The sequence below is a fragment of the Colletotrichum navitas genome (assembly GCF_030913465.1).
Source record: "Colletotrichum navitas strain CBS 125086 chromosome Unknown LY79scaffold_150, whole genome shotgun sequence".
NCBI classification, from domain to species: domain Eukaryota; kingdom Fungi; phylum Ascomycota; class Sordariomycetes; order Glomerellales; family Glomerellaceae; genus Colletotrichum; species Colletotrichum navitas.
The window spans coordinates 5,032-27,161 of record NW_026850696.1 but is presented as its reverse complement, the minus strand read 5'-3'; the positions used below and the strand labels follow the sequence as shown (position 1 = coordinate 27,161).

The 22,130-nt window shown below is 51.2% G+C and overlaps 8 protein-coding genes across 8 annotated transcripts; 7 read left to right on the top strand and 1 right to left on the bottom strand.

The window, feature by feature from the left end:
* Positions 1-232: 232 nt before the first annotated feature.
* Positions 233-595, top strand: LY79DRAFT_584901 (uncharacterized protein; the record flags this gene model as incomplete). The annotated part of the gene is made up of 1 exon (XM_060560445.1): positions 233-595. One exon carries the CDS (start codon positions 233-235, stop codon positions 593-595), a length of 363 nt encoding a protein of 120 aa, XP_060407451.1.
* Positions 596-769: 174 nt separating this feature from the next.
* On the top strand, positions 770-1,665 carry LY79DRAFT_497202 (uncharacterized protein; the record flags this gene model as incomplete). The annotated part of the gene is made up of 2 exons (XM_060553347.1): positions 770-1,499; positions 1,529-1,665. Coding segments are annotated over 2 exons (867 nt in total), but the record flags the coding sequence as incomplete, so codon positions are not given.
* Positions 1,666-2,647: 982 nt separating this feature from the next.
* LY79DRAFT_674844 (uncharacterized protein) lies at positions 2,648-3,866 on the bottom strand (the record flags this gene model as incomplete). The annotated part of the gene is made up of 3 exons (XM_060564371.1): positions 2,648-3,406; positions 3,467-3,763; positions 3,825-3,866. The coding sequence occupies 3 exons, from the start codon at positions 3,864-3,866 to the stop codon at positions 2,648-2,650; spliced, it is 1,098 nt and encodes a 365-aa protein (XP_060407449.1).
* Positions 3,867-4,331: 465 nt separating this feature from the next.
* On the top strand, positions 4,332-5,414 carry LY79DRAFT_572377 (uncharacterized protein). Its single transcript, XM_060559353.1, has 2 exons — positions 4,332-4,678; positions 4,769-5,414. The coding sequence occupies exons 1-2, from the start codon at positions 4,487-4,489 to the stop codon at positions 5,111-5,113; spliced, it is 537 nt and encodes a 178-aa protein (XP_060407448.1). The 5' UTR covers positions 4,332-4,486; the 3' UTR covers positions 5,114-5,414.
* Positions 5,415-5,662: 248 nt separating this feature from the next.
* Positions 5,663-6,842, top strand: LY79DRAFT_674842 (uncharacterized protein; the record flags this gene model as incomplete). The annotated part of the gene is made up of 4 exons (XM_060564370.1): positions 5,663-5,774; positions 5,835-5,962; positions 6,040-6,627; positions 6,684-6,842. 4 exons carry the CDS (start codon positions 5,663-5,665, stop codon positions 6,840-6,842), a joined length of 987 nt encoding a protein of 328 aa, XP_060407447.1.
* A 464-nt stretch (positions 6,843-7,306) lies between these two features.
* Positions 7,307-7,861, top strand: LY79DRAFT_674841 (uncharacterized protein; the record flags this gene model as incomplete). The annotated part of the gene is made up of 3 exons (XM_060564369.1): positions 7,307-7,372; positions 7,495-7,521; positions 7,583-7,861. The coding sequence occupies 3 exons, from the start codon at positions 7,307-7,309 to the stop codon at positions 7,859-7,861; spliced, it is 372 nt and encodes a 123-aa protein (XP_060407446.1).
* Positions 7,862-11,597: 3,736 nt separating this feature from the next.
* On the top strand, positions 11,598-14,777 carry LY79DRAFT_663814 (uncharacterized protein; the record flags this gene model as incomplete). Its single annotated transcript, XM_060562852.1, has 3 exons — positions 11,598-11,613; positions 12,120-12,695; positions 12,766-14,777. 3 exons carry the CDS (start codon positions 11,598-11,600, stop codon positions 14,775-14,777), a joined length of 2,604 nt encoding a protein of 867 aa, XP_060407445.1.
* Positions 14,778-19,380: 4,603 nt separating this feature from the next.
* On the top strand, positions 19,381-20,431 carry LY79DRAFT_681242 (uncharacterized protein; the record flags this gene model as incomplete). The annotated part of the gene is made up of 2 exons (XM_060564559.1): positions 19,381-19,404; positions 19,757-20,431. 2 exons carry the CDS (start codon positions 19,381-19,383, stop codon positions 20,429-20,431), a joined length of 699 nt encoding a protein of 232 aa, XP_060407444.1.
* Between the last annotated feature and the right edge of the window lie 1,699 nt (positions 20,432-22,130).

Below are 22,130 nucleotides of genomic sequence, written 5' to 3'. Positions count from 1 at the left end.
CAAAACCGCACCGTCTTATCGGCGCATAAATCCACCGTTTCTCCCCCCCCCCCCCCCTCTCTCTCTCTCTCTCTCTCTCTCTCTCTCTCTCTCTCTCTCTCTCTCTCTCTCTCTCTCTCTCTCCAGCTTCTCTTCTTTCACACCAGCGGTAAACAATTGTCCACCTTGACTTTCTTCCCTACCCGCGAGCACCAAGCCAAGCAAACAACACAAATTCACCCTCACCACCACGATGCCCAAACGAAACCGGCAACTTGCGCCACCGCAGTTGGACAGCGCCCGCCGCCGTCTCGCTCGTTACGTCGATCGCAAGCATCGGGTTGAAATCTCCCGCTCCGCAACACCTACGCGCCCCGAGGCACTCGGAATCACCGGGCTCCCACGCGAGGTCCTTGGCGCCATCGCTCAACACCTAGTTGATGCCGACTTCTCTTCCGGGGGACTTCGCTCACTGGCTCACCTGACATCTGCTTCTCGGGCTTGGCGCGTCATCGCTAACCCTCTGCTCTACGTGCTGGCAGCTCAATCCGACATACACCACTTTTCACCCTCGTATCAAGACCCGTGGAAGGAAACCTCCTCACACAAAGAGTAGGCCGTCTTCAACAACCATAACATCCTTCTTGTTTACAATCAGAACCCAGAGCTAATCCGTGTGAATCGTCACTGCAGCCAAGACCCCATTCTTATCTCCGCAGCGCGGCAGGGAAACCTCCCACTACTTCGCCGTCTCGCCTCCCACCTTGCTTCAGGAGGATTCCCGCACCCCGCCTCCCTCTTCACACGCGAGTTCCTCGTTTCCTGGAGCTGCATACGCGGTGACCATGATCTCAGTTACCGGCCTGCTGGTGTGCCGCGCGCTACCATGCTCCATGCCGCAGCTGCCTTTAAACACGACGAGGTGGTGGAATGGATTCTGTGCCACCCGGGTATTACTGTCGACTGCGACGCGTACCTCTGGTGCCTCTGTCCGTCCACGCACATGCGCCTCACACCTTGGAGTTGCAGCTTGGAGCCTGGAACGAGTGTGACGCCTCTTCACCTCGCCCTCGCCCATGGTAACGAGTCGACCGCTCGAGTCTTGATTGAGCACGGCGCCGTCTGGGATCGTCCCTTGCCGCTCAGCAGGGGTATAACGGGTTTACACCTCATGGCCTGCAACGGACTGTCGCAACTCATCCACTGGATTGCTGACGAGAACGACGCCCGGCAACAATGCCAGACAGAGGTCATCGATCGGCAACGCCAACGACCCGATGGTGGCGGAGAACACGATTGGCCCGACGACAGGGGAAGGTCGGCGTTGCACTTCGCTTCCTTTGCGCCGGCAACAAGGACGGGAGCACACGGCGACGACCTTGCCGCCGCCGCGCGGCTGGTGAACGGTCTCATGCGTCTAGGTGCCTTGTGGAACACGAAGGACCGGGCTGCGATTGCACGACGGATCGCGGCGGCGAAGCAGCGTCTCATGGCGGAAGAGCCATCTTGCGGCGACGAGGGTTCGGGGGGGGCCAGGATGGCGATGGAGACAGGACGGATGGGAGATTGAGGTGGTTCCTTGCCGTCTGTCACGAACAAGAGCTGATGGAGGAACGGTGGGCCCTGAGACCTCTGCCAGTCGAATATGCGCTGTACGCCGGCAACGGGGCCGTTGCGGTGGCGATCGCGGCCTCGGCGGCGCGTCAGAGTGCCTGCGGCTAGTTGACCGACTGAGTAAGTGAGATGAGGCGTGCATGGCCATCTCTTGAGATGGGCCGAGCCCGTGACTCGGTGGAATTGAGCAGAAGCAAAAAAACGAGAGCAAGATTAGCACGGGTCGGAGTGTGTGCGGTCTCTAGGGCGATGCATCGCAAGTGGTGGCGATGGACGCAAGTGTGTTGAGATGATCCAGTCGCCAAGCTAGCGTAACCAATTGATTGGCAACGCAAAGTCACATTTGCCGTGTTAAGAATGACGTACTACCTTCGGAAGTCCCCCTTCTAGGAAATGCCTGTTTGTGGCAGGTACTGTGGACGGTGGGGCAGACAGTGGAGGTTGGTACGCGAAATGGGTTCCAACCCCCACACTGTGTCACACTATGTCAGAGGTCTAACCTGCCTCCCTACACAACCAAAGTCCCCAGCCGCCATTGCCACCACCGCCACAGATACATACCGTTCGTTGCATGTGGCAGATAGTCGATAAGTAGGTATGCTTCTGTCGTGGTCGGACCCACAAAATCGAAAAAGTTCGGCTGTCGAACCAATCCGTTTTGTGGGCCCGCCCCAATGGTCAGGTTACCTACGTCCACCAGATGACTCCCTCACCCGCTCGCTTGCATAGCCACAGTACCACCTGCATGGCATGTACTGCCGCCGATGTGTCTTGGCCAACACCATCACTGCACACCTACCTGCACCTCGCATCCTGCGCACTGGTGGGGAAGGCTGCTCTCATCAGGACACAGCCAGGTAGGTAGACGTGTAGTTTGTGCAGCAGGAAACAGACAGACGCCCCAAGGAGAGCGCTGGTTATCAGTTCATGAAAACTACAGAGAAAAAGAAAAAAAAGAAAGCCACGCGCCCCGAGCATCAAGCAAATATCAGCATAACAGAAGCAAACAGCGCCCAAGCAGTAACACAACAACACTCAATATGCCCCGTAAACCTCACAGAATCTTCTTGACCCTCTTCTTGACCGTGATGGCCATGTCCTTCTCGATCTCGTTCCTCTTGGCCACGGACAAAAGCCCCGCGAGCCGCTCCCTCCCCACCTTGCGCGCCGACCTGGCCGCTTCCACGGCGTATATGCTCGCCACCTTGTCCTTGTCCACGGCCGCAGCCGCCTCCTTGCGGGCCGCCGCCCTCGCCTTACGCTTCGCCTTTTGCGCGTTCTTGTTGCGTTGGCGCGCCTCGGCCTCGGCGACAATGGCGCGGTGCTTGCTTGTCGTTGGGGCCACCGGCATTCCCGGTCGGGACAGCATGTGGGAAATGACGCCGTCGACGGAGCATTCTGACTCGTTGCCGTCGTCCACCTGCGGTGGGGGCGAGTGCGAGATCTGCGGCTTTGGTGGCGCCGCGTCTCCCAGATGGACGGGGGAGAAGCCGGGGTATCCCTCCATGGACAGGGGGGGTGGTGCGGGCGCAGGCGAGCGTGGCGCTTCCTTGACGGCGACGGGAGACAAGTCTCTCTCTATAGAGAGGGCAGGCGGGGCGGCGTCAGGCTCGGCCTTGGCGTCGGCGCGGGCGAGCTCGGTGTCGCTGTCGTCGGACGGCTTGGGCTCGGGCTTGGGCTTCTTCTCCTTGCCTTCTTGATGGTGGGCTCGGAGCAGCTTGAGGGCCTGGCTCGGGATCTTGGCGCCAAACACCTGGCCTTTCGATGCGTTGATGGCCCGTATCAGCCAGCCCTGGCTCTCTTGGGAGTTGTTCTACATGTCCCAGAGAGGCCGGCCAGGCTCGAGGCGGAGATGGTGCCTCGTCAGGGCCACCATGCCGGAAACCAGGTCGCGGTTGGGGGTCTCGGCGTTGGAGAGGTAGCCTTGGGGATACCACACGCCTTGGGGCCAACTGTTGCGCAGGTAGAGGAGGTTCTTCTGGTACCGCAAGTCGGTGCTGGTAGCCTTGACGCCCTTGGCCGCGTATAGGCCCACGACGCCCGTGGTGGTCTCGTTGTTGTGGATCTGAAAACGAGCCACTTGGCGCCTGGTGGCGGGGGTGGTGTCGACGAACTGGGCGATGTGGGCGTCGGTCGGGTCGATGGTATAGTCATATGTGTTGACCAGACGCTGCATTTCGTGTTAGCTATAAACCTCGCAATCAAGATGATTGAGAGAGTTGTTGTCGAACCTTGTCATCGCTGGGAGAGGGAGAGGAGGGCGAGTAGTCCATCGAGAGGGAGAGGGAGGTAATCAGACAAGAATTGAAACGACGCGGAAATCAGACAGTAAGTGCACAAAAGAGGCTGAAAAAACAAAACGCTGGTCGGACGGTCGTGATTCTTGGCTCCCCGAACAAGAGGAGGGCGAAAAAAGAAGAAAAAAGGAAAGAAGAGAGAGACACGCCAAAGTACCTAGGGTTTGGTTGTGTGGGTGGGGGCACTCAGCCCTACCAGGCACATCTGCCATCGATTTTAGGATGTCTGCCGTAGGTACCTAGGTACGTACCGGGGTCTCTAAGTACCTAACAAAAATTTGAATTACCTAGGTACCTATGGGAACCCAGCTAGGCACTTAGATACCCATGTATTGTAGCAATTGAAGATAGATACGTACCGTTCGCAGTCACTTCCCATAACTCGTTTCACTTACTCAATCGCTTCGTGAGTACACACAACACACCACTGGCCAGTTCCCACACAGAAGCCATCATAACATTCATTTCCGTCCTTCGCAGGTTGCTTGTCCTGCCGTGTCTCTTCTACTTGGGCCTTGCTAACATGCTTCTCATATTAGCCACTCCCCCGTCTCGCCTCGTCTCACACACAACCTCGTCTTCGCTCCTCGCCCATCATGTCTACTACAGACCGTGACGACTTCGCCGGCCAGTCCCCCGCCCCCCGGCCCTCAACGCCCTCCTCCCAGGACCGCCAGGGAGTCCTCGCCAACTCGTCCCCTCTCTCCTCCGCCCGCTCCGACGTGTCAACGCCCTCCGGATGGAGCCCATCGTCCATCATGTCGGCAGAGCCACCTCGGCCGTCTCAAGTAGGTCAACAGCGTGTCCCCCTTGTCGACGCAATGCTGCATCATGTACACTTTTCTTAATCAAGCTGACGCCGAGTCCCGCCACTTCAGCCTCCCGAGACCTGGACCACCCATCATATCGTACAGCTATGCCGCATACTCGACACCCACTACGCTCCTTTCGCCCTCGGCGCGCTCGTCCGCCTGATGGGCAGCCGTGACTTTGCCCTTGTCGGCATCATGCTTGTGCGCATCCGCCAGTCGGCCCGTGCCGAGAGCGACAGGCGCCACTCGGGCATCGCTTACGCTTTCAACGTCCCAATCGCCCACCAGACCGGCGGCGGCTGCACAACCGTCATCAGCGGCGCTGACACCATGGTCCACCGGACCTTTGACTCTGGTGGAAACCTTATAAGCAGCCACGCCGTCGACCCAGACGACCTTTACCTTTACTAACCAGATGTTGATATAGCGTGGAATCATGCAGCAATCTACTTGTTCCCGAATGTTGTGAAGCTACCAGCTTGGTGTCGATGAAGCGCGCTGGGCTGTGTCCTCGTGATTGCATGCTGACTGCCTTGTCAGCGAAAAGAATATAGAGGACAACTCAAGTGATGCTGACCAGACATCTTCATCACAGTCACATGTCCCGTTGGCTATGGTGATTGAAAACTGTTCTTGTAGGCAACAAGTCTTGCCGTTTTGAGGACACGAAATGTCAACAGAAACTCCTGGATGTCTATAGACTATGTACTGAGTACGACCATACAAGATTGTTTCCTTGTGCACTCCCTTGATTCGTCAGACAGCCGGGTTTAGTTGTTATTGCTGTTGTTATTCTTGCCGAGCCCCGCCTTCAACTGCAACACCCACTTGCGGATTCCCATCGTGACTATATTTTTCTCGGTCGTTCTGCTTCTAGAGCCTTTTCTCACGTCTTCTCTCATACGTCGTTTATTTTCTCGCACCATCACCACTACTTCCTCTAGCAACAGCAACAGCAACATGTCGGGCGATAGATACAACCTTCGACGATCGGCCCGCCTCAAGGACCAGGGTGCCTCCAGTCCCCCGCACGCCAAGCGCCCCAAGGTCGAAGCCAAGCCAACAGTCACCGGTAAGTTGTCACTATACCTAAGACCCAACGAAGCGGATTCATCATACTTGGTGGTTTTAGATGGAGAGTCCAAGCCTGTGGCCAAGGCCAAGGCTGGAAAGCTACCTATCCTGTCGACCGACTTTCTGCTTTGGTCCCTGAGGGAGAACCAGGACGTCTCCTTCGGCCCTTCGCGTTCCCCTTCGCCCGTAAGAACCAATTCTCTGATTCAAGACTGCCTTATCTGTCATTGATACTGTTGGTTGAATGCTAAGCATTCTTTCAGGTCATCGCATCTTCGCCATTCCCCGACGACACCATCGACATCAAGGGCAAGACCATCGCCGTGGCTTCTGCGACTCCCAAGGCCAAGACGCAGAAAGAAGAGAACAAGGAGGAGAAGAGCCGTGGTGCCGTCAAGTCTCCGGAAGTCGTCAAATTCACTGATGATGAGCTTGTACTGGATGCCGCCATGGGCACTAGTGGGTATCACCACGCCCTCGTGTCCTTGGATCCCCAGACATGGCTCAACGACGACGCCGTCTTTGGGACCCTCGAGTTTCTGGCGAAGCGGGACGAAAGCATCGGAGTTATGAACCCGATCCACCTGAACGCCGCCTCGACGTGGGACGCGGCGCCTCCGTACTTTCGCCCTTATCACGAACGACGCCTCGGGGATAAGAAGACGTTGCTTATCCCGGCCTGTCGGGGTTCCCACTGGACCCTGTTCGTGTGGGACTCGGACGGCAGTATCCGCTTTTACGACTCGCTTTTCAGTCAGAGTCACCTGGTCGACGGCGCCGTCATGCTTCGAAAATTCTGGAGTGCCGCGTTTGGGAGCGGCAAGCCGATGCGTGAGCCCGTCCGGGCTGTTGTAAGCTTCCCGCCCCTCTGATGACATCTGGTCTAGAGACTGAAAGATTTATCAAGTGCGCACAACAATCAAACGGCTACGATTGTGGTCTTCATGTCATCCGAAACGGAGACGTGACCATCGGCCGGCAGGACGCCGACGGCCCCGAGCCCCCCGTCAGCCCCGTCCAGATGCGGAACCACTACCGCGACATCTTCAAGAACTGCATCCCCTGAGTGCGGTTGTTCTTTCTTGGTCCTGTTGTTGTTGTAATATTACCCTTTACCCTTGACCGGGAGACTTTTGTTTCTTGTTTGCTTTTCTTTTCTCGTCTTCTTTCTTTTTTTTCTTTCTTTCCGTTCAGCTTGACATTAGTTTGCTATTCAATCTGTTTGTGATGCCATGTGAGACCGGACGGACGCCTCCAACACGGAGGAAAGTGACGATACCTGAGTGCGCTTTGATCGTAGACACAGCCATGTCGCGTCTCAATGGTCAGGCATTCCCTCATCCAATAAGAGACTGTCTAAAGCAAAGCCAGCTGCATCAGACAAGGCGAGATGCAAGAGTAGGTCCTCATCACCCGGTACACCGCGTCTCTATTCCAACCCCGTGTCGGCGGCACCGCGAGGACCTCGGGTAACTCCAGCTACATTTCTCAAGACTCAACCTGCATTGTGATACCGGCCAGGCCTTTGACATGTCTCATTCCCGGGCGATCCCCTCACTGATCGATGCACCTGTCATCTACAATGACTACACTGCTGTGATGAACCGCAGTGTCTGAACACTTGCTTAGTTGAAAATAAGTTCCCTTTCCCTCTCCCTCCTCTCCTTCATCTTGAAGAAGAAGAAGAAGAAAACAAACACTCGAATGACCTCCCCAAGAAGCAGCCTCACGTCAGTCGCAAACAGGTATGCATGTCTATCCAAAATGGTCTCAAGACAAATGAATGGTCCTAACCACTCGTTATAGACTCACTTAATTAAAACCTGCTCCTGCTATCTCTTGAAGACCAAGCGCAAGATGCCTACTATTATTGCCATCACGCGTGAATCGGCGCGTAGAACCAACCGAACGCGCCTGGCTGACTACCCGGCTGGCAAGAATCTCATCTGGCACTGGAACGGCGAGGACAAGTGGGAGGCAGTCCCACAGTACAACCAGGACAAGAAACAAGAACAGGTTGGATCATACATTGCGGTCAAGCAGGATGAGGCAGAGAAGGAGGAGTACGCGCAGATGGAGACTTAGGACTGATGAATGATCTTCTGAATTCCTGTTTGCCGGAGGCTTTGCGCTGCGCAAGGGAAACGACAACCATGAGCACGCACGGTAACCATGGTTGAGTTGCAGCCTTCTGTCACAAGTTAGAGCACACAGCAGGGTATAGATAAATTAAGGTCTAAAAGGCTCAAATTGTAACAAGTAGAAATAAGGATATCATCCTGATATATATACATAAGATATAAATATAGGTAAGTTATATACTATATAAGAGACTATATAGTAAAGCTATTACTTAGAGTAAAAAGTATAAAGCTATTATAATATACCCCCTAATTATTTAATAAAGTAAATAATTAATAGCCTACTATCTTTTACTTCTGTAATACTATTAATAATAAAGTAAAGGAAATACTGTAAGAAGTATATTAATAGTTACCTTGTTATTATTATCAAAAGAGGAGGTATAAGAGTTTAACTACCTAGTAGAAATATACTTACTATATATATATAGTTCTTTTCTAACCTACCTAGTAACTTATTATTTTTTATCAACCTATCATTAATATTTAAAGGTATATAAACTATAATAATAAAATACCTTATAACTAGCTACACCTGAAGGGATTTTATAAGGGTATTAGCGACCAGTTAGCCCTTATAAGGCGTGTCAGCACACTTCTGACGACTTTTCTGTGATTGAAAGAGCCACGGGGCATGGTCTTGCGACTAGACTAGACACTGAGGCGCACTGTGGTTAGCTACTAGACACTTAGAAAGTGTTTAGGAGACAAGAAGACAAACCAGCTGGGCTAGATTGACGCACTAGCTTATCGATTGGAAAACAAGGCTAGGGTGACAGTGCATCCAGAAAGAGGTGATGGACGAGGTTTGAGTTGGTTTTGCCGGCGTCCCAGGTTTGCTTTGACGCGAGACAGCAAGAAGATGGACGCGTTTAGATGAGCCACGGCAGGCGGAAGGAATGAGAGGGCATGTGTCGCCACGAGGCTGGGATAATGGACTTGATGTCGTGTGACTTGTCTTGATGCCGGACAAGAGAGACACAAACGGTTGTGCTTCGTAAGTGAAGAAGACACACGACAGGCCGTCGAGGCTGTTGGCTGCGAAGGGGTCTGCAGAGCAGAGCATGTGAAGAAGTGATTTAGAAGGGAAGTAAGACACAGGCCTAAAGAAGGTACTATATGGCAGTGGATGGACTCTTTCCGTGAGAAACCGTGGAGGAGAGAGTGTGAGAGTGAGGCAGGTTGCGGGGAGATGGCTTCCTTCTGCTCCTCCTCTGATCTCCGTCGCAAATGTAGATAGCCAAGTAAGGTCTTACCTTGGGTAAGCACTTAGGGATGTAATGGATGGACGGATGTTGACAGACCAGATGGAGTGTCGCGGGTGATGGAAATCTGCGTCTAACAACAAAACTGCGCATCATATCCATGTCTGCGAGGATGACAGTGGACACAACAGCACCCAGCACCATCCACATCAGCTCGTCACGCAATACCGTAGGCAAGGGTGCTGTTCGGTGGTCAACTGGCAGGCCGAAGTCAAAGTCATCGTTGGCAGAAGAGCAATAACCAGCCGATTTCTATGTGTCGACTGACCACGATCGCAACGAAGATGGGTTGGTGTTTGCTTACGTTATGGACAGGCATTGAGTACCTATTCCAACCCTCATTGAGGACAGTAACCAAGTGTTGATCAGACTTATAACCACTAGCGCCAGCCGCCTTCATCTCAGCACTTACGGTTCTTTTTATTTATTGGCCACTTCCGATACCCTCCTAAGCTTGATATTCTGGTTGGCCGTCGCCCCCACATCTCGTGCTTCTAATTCATTGCAGCCACAGCACACGCAGCCGGCCTGATTTCCATTCAAACTAGGGATAGCTGCACCAGTGCAACAAACGGGACGATGAATACGAGTACCATTCCCATAATGTCCCACTTGGACCGGTTCGCCAGAGTGAGCCAGGACGGCCTAGAGTTTGGCTACAGCCGTCACGTGTTTCTGGATATCTCTGGACACGGAACCGGCGCCCACGTCTTAGGCGAGGGATTTGGCGTCTTGTTTCTATACAAGATAAATTTCAGGTACCGACTGCGGGCCTGAATCTCTGGCGCCCTTATGGCCTCTGGAAGTCGCAGCCGGGGTGAGACGGACGTGATACCCTCGATGTCCTCGGTCTTGTACGAGTGCCGCCTGTCGTTGCCGAAGGCGTCGTACCGCTCGCACGGTAGCCGGGAGTATAATTCGCGTCTCCACTGAACGCGCCTATGTGCCTATGTTGTCAGTTATCCACCGTGAACCCTATAACCAGCGACAGGAATGAACAGCTGCATGATGCCGTTGGACGAGTTCATCTTGAACGTCTATTGCAGAGACCACCGGTTGTCACCACCTTTGCGGCTGGTGGCGTCATTGACGGCACCGTGACATAAGGGAGTCCGCGGCCCTGTTGCTGTTGCTATATGGCCATTCTCAGAAGAGAAAGTACTACCACATGCTGAGCTATTTGCGGGCTGTGTTGGCTGTATTTCCGACTGCTGTAGGCAGCCCTTGTGCCGCCACTGGCTCCGGCACGCCGGTGTCGTCCTGGCCGCTCGAGAGTCCAGTTGACGTGATAGAAATGCAGGTCGGAGCGGAAGCACGGGTCATAGCGGCGCCGAAGATGCTCGTAATCCGCTGTTTAACAGGTTATGAGCGTTCAGTTGACGCTGCTGTGTTATCTGTCGATGCAATAGATTGACGCCGCCACCCAATATTGATTATTTGGAAGTAGTGGCCCGGGAAGCCCATGTCAAATAGCATCTCACTAAGCCGGAACCTTCGCGGTTCATGTCCCAGCAGCCGCCGTAGAAGAACCGCCAGCACCGACGCCTGCCCGTGTCTCGCAGTCCAACTACACTGCCGTGCCCCCAGAGGCGGAGCAATGGGCCGACATCATGCGCCACATCAACTCCATGCCGCCTCCCCGCCTCACCGTCCAGGGCCCGACGACCTGGTGGAATATTGATACCTTGGTTCATGCCGGCGACATGGTCGGCCTTTTGGTTGCAGATGCTCTTCCGAATCACATGAAAAGCTTACCTGACAACACAGACCGTTGTAAGAACAACGGCGAAGATTTCGCGGGCTGGCAACGAATGGCGTTTACTAAAATAATCCATGAACTTATTGGCAAATGCGGTTGACGACGCGTCGTTTGACAACGGCCAGCGCCTCACCAGGCTTATTGTTGCATTGCGCATTCTCAGTCACGGGCAGCAATAGGGACTCCATATCAATCACAGCTTGGGGTGCATGCATTGATCGCTTGAGTTAGCGCGGCCAAGACAGATAGTGGCGATGCTTTAGTTGTGGCGGTGGCTGTGGTGGCGGTGGTGGTTGTGGCGGGTCAGAGCATCCGTGATAAACCAAAACCGTCTTAGACCAACGACATGCGGCGGGATAATGCAACAGGAGATGGATTTAAATGCAGACTTTTGACAGCAATAGGTGTTCGGTTTTAAACAGGGTTCCGTTTGTTTTCACGATTAATTACGCTGGTCTTGAGGCAGCGTTGCATAATGTGCTTAAATTTCTAGCAAAATGTGCGCACATCCGTGTCGACACACTCATGATGCCCCGTTGAGAGCCGCCAACCACCCCTGGCTGCTACGGTCCAGAAAGTCTACCTGATGACTCGTACATACTTTATGAGCTTACCAGTCAGTTCACATCTATCTACTGTATTTGGAGCTCTCAAAAATGGCACATGTGCCTTGTAAGTTGCACTTTGGCTACACAGTGCAAATGCACAGCTGAATACACAGGGGACATTTGAAAGGCCAGAACTATCATGCAGTTTCTGGTTTCTTTCCTCGATATTTCTTTGAAGTTTGAATGCGTTAGAGCCAAACCTGTATTAATCCGGCGCGTTCTGTCTCTAAACATAGTGGTTTTGTCTATTGCCTGTTGCGCCGTGTTTTGTTTTTTTTAGCGGAGAAGGGGCGGCGATACGTGCCTGTTCCACCCCGGCTCCGCGCCGGTCGCAGCTGCCGCTTTTGTGGACCCATATTGGCAAACGGAAGCCTGGGACTTCTTGCAACCAACACAGTCTTATGCTCTCTTGTTTTTTTTTTCTCTCTTCATCATTTCAACATCTCAATTCTATCACCCTTTTTCGACACATCACAACAAACACCTCCGCCCACACCCTCGCGCACTCGAAAACACCACCGCTATCGCTCAATTTCACCGGCACACGCACACAGTCACGACAACTTATAGCCACAGCGTTGGTCGTTGCCATGCCGCCGGGAACCCGAGGCCGATCTTCTGCTGCGGCTCGTCATTCGACAACCCAAGCCCTCGTGGCGCAGATTGTGGAGGCCGTGAAAGAAGCCGCCGACGCAAGAGACGCCGCGGATGCGAATGTGCAGCGGCTTTGGCGCACCCTGTCCGACGCCTACGGAGAAGATCTAGCAGCCAACTCCCACCGATCTAAGCCGTTTCGGGAGTTCATCATGGAGGAGATTCCAGAAGAGGTCCTGCGATCTGTTCTAGAGTTTTCCTTCCAGACTTCCTTCAGAACAAATGCCGAAGCAAGGCTGCTGCAACAGGTCAGCCAGACGTTTGATCTGAATACGTGGGCCATTATCTACGTTGCCTTCGGCACCACCGTCTCAGCATCTCGCAGATCACTTCGAGCGTTGCACAAGTTAAAGAAAGCCCGTCCAGAATTGACGTTTGACGAAGTCGCCGATGCCGCTGAAGCAAGTCGTAAACGTCGTTTGGGCACCAAGTATCGTCCTGGGTTTCAGCCGCCCATGCAGCTCAATGACATCCTCACCGCGGTTGAATCTTGTACGGACTTTTCCCCTATTCACAGGCTCCACATGTATAATAATTGACTGACCCTCAGAGCTGGTGATAGTTGACGGCCCACAGAATCCAGAGCAGGAAGAGACAGGAGCCGACCAAGAGACAGAAGACGATCATGGGACCGAATCCGACCAAGAGACAAAAGCTGACCGAGAGAAAAAAGAGGAGGAGGCAGGGCAAGACGAGTCAGAACAGGAGGAACAGGGGCGAGGGCTCCTCAGAAACCCATCTGCCGATCAACAGACCCCCAAGGCCGCCGGCATAGATGCGGAAACGCCGTCACGTCTCATCGCCAGTCCTGCAAGCAACAGCACGCCAGCATGCGTCTCAAATTACTCCATCAACGATGGTTCAAGTCTTCTGCAAGTTTTCCAGCTAGAGGATGAGCACAACGCCGGAAACAACTCGGTGGAACCAGAAACAGGGCAAGGTGCCCATGCAGTACCGCAGAGCCCAGAGGGTCAAGAAGAGCTGGTGCCCGACGATTATTCCTGCAAACGTCTCTCATTCTCGTCTTTACCCAAGATCAGCCGCATTTTGCCGAGGGAAAGAAGCCTGGGGGTTAGTTTTGGCAACAACATGTTCGAAGTCAGTGATGATCTACGTTCACCCTCGCCAGCCCCTAAGACACCCTTCATCAAGTCGGACAAACCTCCCATTGATGAAGATGACAACCGGCACACCTCGTGGCTTCAGTCTGTTTCCTCAGGCTTCAAACTTCCTTGGAAATCTCCAGACGTCAAGTCGGCTTCGTCGTCAGGTGCTACCGCCAACGCCCATCTGGGAAAACGAGACTTGAAAGAAGAGTTAGAAGGGAATAAGCCGAAGCGCCCCAAACTACATGATTTTCATGATGGATCCACCGATCCAGGTCAGGACACGCCTCCGTCGATAAACAAGCCACCATCGGTTGATCATATCATTGATCTAAGTCCTTTGCGAGCTGGACAGTGGCTGAATGACAACATCGTGAACATGGCCACCGAGCTCGCAACGGCTGCCTCACCGAGCAGTTTTCTCTTCATTGAGTCATGGTTGTTTTCTAGCAACGCTCAGAAGTCAAGAGCGACCGAGATGAAACTTCAGGAGTCTCCCGAGGCCGACATACTGACGCCTATCAATGTCCAAAATACCCACTGGACTTTAATGCATATCCATCGAGCCACAAAGACCGCAATCATCTACGACTCGTTGGGACAGGGCCTCTCAACAGAGGAGAAAGCGCAGCAATGCCTCTGTCAGCTTCATCGCTTGTTCCCAAGTCATTTCCCGGAAGACATGGTCCTAGAGTGGGGGAAGTGCGCCAGGCAGCCAAATTCGAGTGATTGCGGCATTGCGACCATTATAAATTCCATATCTATTGCCTCGGGCTTATCGCCAGCACTCAGGATTCCCTGGAACGTCTATCGGCCATTGATAGGGTTTCTACTTGGAGTTCATGACGATGAAACAGTAGCCACTGAGCTGATTAAGAAGACAAAATTACAACCGCTTGAGACAGAATTGACAAGCATTCCGTGGAGAGCCGCGACGCCACCGGCTGAAACCTCACCAACCTCCCTTGCAGATGCTGTAATGCTCCAGCGGAAGATGAGTGAGGCCCTGGAGCGCGCAGAGTCACGCCGCCTGGAAGCTCTTGATGGCCTGATCAACGACAGGAGCGTAGAGGTCGACATGCTGAAAGAGATCTTCAATTCGTGCGAGATATTGAAGGACAAGGCAACGTGCACGGCCAACAAGGCCAAGGCAGATATTGATGCTACATTGAACGAATTCACAAGCCTCGTCGACAATGCATACCAATGGGTTATGGACCCCGCACAGTCAGAATGGGCGGTGGGAAGCGGCAGCCGGATGGATGAGCTCACTCAACAACGGCGCCGGGCGGAGAAGAGAAGCAGTCTTGCTGGTTTGGCCCGAAGGGGTTTTGAGAGAGTCAAGGATGAGCTAGCAACTCTCATAGACGCCTATCAGAAGAGCTTAGATGAGCTTAACCAGGAGAAGTCGCGCTGGGGGGTCATCGTGTCGCCTCAAGGACTAGCAACCGGCCGCTGTACGGCCTAGACTGTACATACTAAACCACAGGGGGACCGAGCAGAAGAGAAGTAGAAGTACCCGCCGATAGCTGCAGGTCACATACTACGTGGAAGGAAATCCATACGGGTTGAAACCAGCGAAGCCGAAACAAGTATCTTAATCATTTATATCACAGTAGCTGTTACTGATTTCTAACCAAATGAGACTAACAAGGAAAAAGTGCAACGACGTAGCAAACTTTACTTAAACGCGATTTATGTATCCATAAGCCTGGCACTAGTAGAGGACAGCATGATCGCGGATGCGGTCTATTTCAAAGTCAATCAAAACAGCCAAATCACATTTACGAAAGCATCTTGGGTACATGAATGGCACCAGTCAGGTCAACCAGGATGCTTCTGCCGCTGCACACGCCTAGCGCGATGACTGGTTGCTTCTAAGTCCAAACCCGAAGCGACTCCGCGTCAATTATGGCGAACTTGATGCCGATGCAATACCTCATACACAGCCTATGATGAAGGCAGAAGCAGGAGCCGCACAATATGAAACAACATATGCAAATCTTTCACATGCAGACAGGGCATCATCCTCATCATTCGGTGTTCGTAGTGACTCGGCTCTGCTGTATCAATCATCATCTCCCGTCAGGAGGATCGTCAGCAAGAATACATGGCGTCAACCAAGCCCACGATATCACGACATGATCATGAAGATGCTGATGGTGCTATTGTATGAATGAGCTGTGAAAATTTTGCTGCCAGAGCAGCTCTACGCCCTGGTGACTCGGGATGGAGGATTTGGCTGCTAAGGGCAAAGCTATTCTTTCCAAGTTGATCACTGTCCGTTCGCACACTTCTCTTTCTGCAGAGTAATATTACTGAACTGCTCTTGACTGACGCAATTTCATCCTCTGAGACATGGATGCGAAACACAAACACAAAAAATGGAAGCTTAAATGGGTGCAAGATACATCTTACGAGTCTAAAACAACAACTTCCCATCCCTCCTAGCCTAACAAGGCTACATGGCGAATGACACGTACACAAGAGCAGCTTGGCACCACGTCCAGTATACTTGATGCCACATTGATCTAGTCAAACGTAGAGGACTGCCACAGACTCGAGTGGTATGTTCTATGACACAGTCTAGATGGCAGAAGGTCTCCAACCACAATAAAAGGGCTGGTTTCTGCGTCTTCTTGAAGCAAGAAACGCCCTCTCTCAAAGACGCCGTCAAACGCTCACCTATCTGCTCCATGAACCATGCTGAATAGCCCGGGCGCTTGTTATCAGTATTGAGTATAAGATTCCGGGAGACAGATGGGTCGAGGCACTCAACTAGATCACCACTTGGCTGATTGCGCAGTGGGAGATGCTTAAAAATTAGGTCCTCGGGCACAGGTCGCCGACACCCTTGACGTCGCCCAGCACAAGTCCTTGGCAGCAGCCGCTTCCGGGCTCGTCTTTCTTCCAGGCGTCATTGTTCAAGGGCGCGACTGGTACACCTTCTCGAGATAACAAGGGCGGCAGATGGACAGACTCAGACCCAACGTTAAGAGAGGATAGTCACTCACTGCTATCAAGAGCTTCGAACCATCATGTCGACCTCAAATCGCCCGATATTGCTTGACACTGGCCAGCAATGCAAGAGCTGCGCTAGCATAACTCACCGACAAGTCAATCTGCAATGACGCTCCCAATCTGCTGATGACTTGTGGTCCACCCCTATTACAGACATCGCTCCAAGACTGCGCCATCACCACTCGCCCTTGCACCCAAGTTCACTATTGTCCTTCGGCCACTTTAAAGAGATCCACCAAACTTAGCTTTACTATGAACTTTGTAGCCCGCTCTCTAGGCTGTGGGCCCCTGAGACCCTATGTAAGGGAATAAGTGGGGTTTTCCTTAATAAGTGTATGTGTGGTGCAATGCTGGCACGAAGTGCCAACATTGGTTGATCTTTTGGGCATTTGCCTGAACGGTCTATGGACGGGCTTAGCACACCACCTGAGTTCCCTGACACCCTAATCCACTGTCCTCCTAGGCTTGGACTGACGGCTAAGTGCAAAGCTGGCTCTCGCTAGATGCCCATTTCGCTTGCTAGCAGAACCTAGAGCATGGCATACTACGCCCAGACGGCTAGGCTAGGTCGCCTGAGATAATTTAGGGTACCCGCCGCAGACCTGCACTGACATTACGGACCGCCTCTAACTGGTCTATGCCATAACACAGCCGGTTGCACCTTTAACCACATCTAGCAGCTTAATATAGTATTTCCTAATAGTTATTACTGCAAATTTACCTCTTTTACTATCCTACATGCCTAACAGCATTGAGTTTACTCTACATCCTTAGGCTAAGTTTGCCTATAGAGTGTATCTTAGTATTAAGAAGATAGGGGGCCCTTGATAACACATCTAGGATACTAGGCATAGTTGGTATAGATAGAAGACCTAGTATAAATTATTAGGCTCTAAGGGTAAGCAATAATAATTAATAGATATATTACTATTTTTATTAGGTAGCTTATACACTTGCTTTATAGTAATTAAGAGGACACATAAACAATAGTAATTATTAGACAGGTAAATATAAGCTAAAGAAGGGTGTTTATTTTAGTACTAAAGCTATATAGCTATTTCTTTTACAGGGTACACTATTAATAATACCCTACTGTTATATAGTATAATTATCTTTGCTTGCCTTATAGCATAAAGCTAGTAGTAATTAGAGCTTTAGAAATTTACTTGTTCTTTACTATGTCTAAAGTTCCTGCCTTTATCTTTGACTACTGCTCCTCCTTAGCCTCTATGTCCCCTCCTTCTTTTACTTTTTACTACTGCTTATATAGTTTAACTGCTAACTACTTCTTTACCTTGCTGTTCTAGTACTAGATATAGTTCTTGCCTACTAGGTAGTTAGGTACTTGCATTTAATTAGTGTTATATATAGATTTATAGGTTATAGTAATAATTAGAGCTATCTTATTTCTAGTATTTATAGAATTATATAAGTTAATTAAAGCTAATTAAGTCTATAACTAATTAACTGTCTTACTTAACTTATATAAAACCCTTACTTTTACAAATACTAAAACTACTATATCTGTCCCCTATTATTAATACTATTACCTTTTTAAAATTATTATAATTATTAATAACTACTTAATTTACATTAGTAAAAGCCCTCTTAAGTAGCTTTAAAGAAGGTTCTAGTACTAAGTACAAGTAAGGCCTTATTCTTAATACTTATTAAAGACTTAGTTAATTATATATAGGATATTACTTAGTTAATAATAGTTTTAATATTATTAATAACTATAAGGTTACTTATATTTAGCTTTAAAATATAAAAAAATCTTATAAATAAAATATTTAAGTTATTTACTTATAGACTAATTTAGCTATAAAGTAGTAAAGCTTATAGTTATTAGGGCACTTTTATATTATTCTAAATTAAATATATATAAAAGTAAAGAAAGCACTAGCCTCTATATATAGCTATATAAAGTATATTATAGCTATATAACTATATATAAGCCCTGGCTTAATTAACCTTACTAATTCTATAATATAAGTTATACTATAAGTAAATCTTATATTATAACAGGGGAGTAGTTGTATAAGCAAAAAGTGGCTTTTTTTATATCTACTTGGGTTTTGACAAAGTAAGCCCTGTAGGCCGCCGTAGACCGACCTGGTCTGGTGTAGAAGTGCTCTGAGCAACTGACTGTCTCCTCGAATGTCGGCATCTCCTCCGTCTATGATCCGTCGTGGCGACGCCTTGCTCATGGCCCTCGGAATGCCTGCTGTCCGTCATCGACATCTTCCATAAGCCAGGTCGTCGACCGCCGCTCTTTTCCCAAATGCCCTCCATACTCAAGACCATGCCTGCCTACTTGGCTGCCACGGCTACCCGGTGGCACAGGGCGTCAGCCACATAGAGGGGAGGGGCTGCTGCTGCACAAAACGCTAGTGAAAAGCTTAGGTACATGCTGCAACGCGCTCTGTCGCGTCAGTACTCCGTACCTAACTAGGTACATATTCCAATGGGGCATAAAGACCGTTTCAGTTAGTACGTATCACGGAAGCAGCCGCCATTTCTTTATCACTACATTGTTGTCACCGTATGGAATACTTACAAAGTACCTACTGGAGTACGTAGTGCCCGCTACACGTTATTTGTGGGGAACTGTCGGAGGTTTTTCTACGGCAGTTCCCCACCCCGTCTATCTGATTGGCTCATACTTTCTTGGTGGCAGGCCCACCTTCTGTGTCACAGCAAGAAATGGTGTTAGGTTGTCATGCGGCTCAATTCGTCACCATTATCAGGATTAGGCCCTGTAACGCGTACAGCAGAAACCCTGTGTTAACTCTACTTCTCCCCCCGTTTCCACAGCCAGTATACATTGTACGTTCTTGTAAACGGTGTATAGCTCCTGGATGTCGTCAGCACTCGGCCTAGGTCCTGCTTCTGTCGTGGCCTCGGCGTTGCCTTCGCCTTGCCGTCGTCGTCAGGGCACGGAGTCCGCGCAGACTTGGAACCAGGGCTGGCGTTTCTTCTCCCTTGGCCGGGAGCCTCCACCTCTGCAGCCCGAGGATTCGATGCAGACACAGCAGCCTTTCTAGAAGATGGAGGGCACTTGTCACCGGCAGGTTTGTCTTGGTTCTCTGTACTCTGTGGCAGACCTACATCGGCCAGCTCCGATTCAATCACATCGATAGGCTCGATGTTGTGGTGGGGCTGGAACGATGACGCCGCTTCCAACTCCCTTCTCAACGCCTCCTTTTCCACCTCGTCATTGGCACCTTCTTGGCCTTGGCTCTGGCCCCCGACAATCAAGCCAGAGGTTTTCCAAAGCGTTTAAACTAGAATCGCATCTTAGATTATAGACAACAAGCCTGTTAATGTAGCTAATCTACTATTGAACTTCTCTTAAGAACCAGTGAGTTAGCTGGACTCTTGGTAGCCTATGTGGTTTTTGACTAATATCTGGATGTCCTCTAGTGCGCCAGGCAGACGGACGGACACAGTTGCAGCATCTTTGCCATTCCAGCGACGGCTCGCGGTGACGCTGACAGACTGGCATCTCTCAAGCTCCTGGTGCCTTGTGCCCCTCCGAATGTTACATCGCACACACCTTTGGAACAGCTTGGCGACTCAGTCGATAATACGCCTGTCGATATACTAAAGACGGATCCGGACGGAAATGGGCACGCATGCGTCCCAACGCCAGTCCCATTCCAAGTTACCCAAACGCCAGAGGTCAAAATGCAACACCATCTGCCAGCAGTGGCGGCAGTGGAAACAGCCCTTGTGTCAACACCGCCGAGGGACAAGAAGGGTGCCGACTCTTCAACGGCAGCCTTCGCTCTTCTCACAGATATGGCGCCGGACTACGTCAATCATATGAAGGCCGCAGCCAGCCTCAGGCCTTCAGTCGCCGCCAAGTTGCAAGCCGAGAAAAAAGCCATCTCCAGAAAGTTGTCCCAGGTCAACCATTTGCGAGAGACGTACGACGGTATAGAGCAGCTGTGCGCCCGCCGCGTCGAGACGGACGGGGAGATACAGCGCTTGGACCTAGAGAAGACCAAGTGCGACAAAGACATGTCGGCGCTGTGGTCCGTGGCAACCAGCACTAATGGCATACCGTATCCTCTCGTGAGATTGAGAAAACGCTAGTAGGAAGGCTAGCTGCTAAAGGCAGTACGCTAGCCCAGTTACGCTAGCGTAGAATTAGCGCGCTAAGCTTTATATAGAAAGCGGTCAGTTAGCTGACCCCACCTACCTTTTTGCCAGCCAGCCAGCCAGCCCATCCAACCTATTCAACCCATCTAGATCCCTGTTTCTGCCAGCAGACTATACCCCTTACAGCGGCCGTCAAAGCGGCCGCCATACCCCTTGCCGATTAGCGTTTTCTCAATCTCACGAGAGGATACGGTAGTAACGGAGCACCTGAGCGGATGCCTCCGCGCCACAATACAGGCAAGTTATGACGGTTGGGTAACACAGGTTCGGTGTAAGGCAGCTAGCCTAGAGCGAAGACTTGTTGTGGCTCGGGAAGAGTCTGAAAGCCCGGGACGTTTGATGCAGTACAGGAAAACGGTCGATGAGGAGTGTACCATGCTGATGCAGAAGGAGGGTGAGTCACCTCTGGCCTTGAGAATGCTTGACGGTTCTTGCTGGTAGGCAGAGTAGGAATGTGGTACTGGGTCGCTGGGATCGGCGTGATTTAAAGACACGACGATGTACATGCGTGATAGCAGTTGCTTCAAAGACCATTCGTAGTATTCACATGGCTTTAGTATCAAACCAGGCAGGCAGCTTATCGTGAGGAAACACCCGTCACGGACGGCGACGTCGCCCGGGTGGGACTAACGGGCGATTTCTCCTAGGATGCCCTGCTGCGCGAAGTGGTTGTCGTGGCTGTCCCGCAGGGCCAGCGTCGGGCGGTCGAGGGGCTGATCTGACGACAATAGGAACTAGATTGATTCAAGATGCATGGCGACAGATTCATCCAGCCTCGCGTCGATGGCGCGGTTCGACCGCAGGGCATGGGTTATCTTATCTGTTGACTATCTTATCTACAGTCCGTTGCGCTGGCAGCGCGCAACACCACCATGTCAACTGATGCAAATTTGCGTTTTTGGCTAGCAAAATCAGAAATCTGCATTTTTTAACATTTAATAGAAGAGATAGTCTAGAATAGTAATCCTAGGGAAGAGTAATGTTAGCCTATCTAGATATCACTGTTGCCCATCGCAATATATCCAGATAGGGGCTAGCATCACCATTGATACCCATCGCAACATATCCAGATATATCCAGATAGACTAGCATTAATCTTCCCTATAGGGTTACTATTCAAGACTTTCCCTTGTATTAAATGTTCAAAAATGCAGATTTTTGATTTTGCTAGCTTGAAAAACGCAAATTTACATCAGTTAACATGCTGTTAACATGCTGTTGCCAACGCACGTACGAAAAGCTGGGGTTTAGACGCTGCTACGCAATAGACTACACTGAGGCCCTGCTGGGTCCTGAGGCCCCGCTAGGTTTTGGTGCGAAAAGTGACAGGGCCTCAGGTACGTACCTTCCTTCTCTGTTCACATCGCAGCCGTTTGTTTTGTCACCCGTCCAATCTCTCTTTCTTCCCACCTCCTTTTTCTTTTCTTCACATCCTCCGTTGGCCTTGCGGTACACTCTTCCTTTACTTTCACTACTTTTCCGTCTCTCGCTATCCACAAAGCCACACAATGGAACGCCCCAATAACGCTGCTGACGGAAGGGATGAGTCTGTAAACCTGTCATTCTAAGCCCTAACAAGATGTGTGCTAACCTTTGGAACGGGGGGGGGGGGGGGGGGGTTAGCAGCACCAAG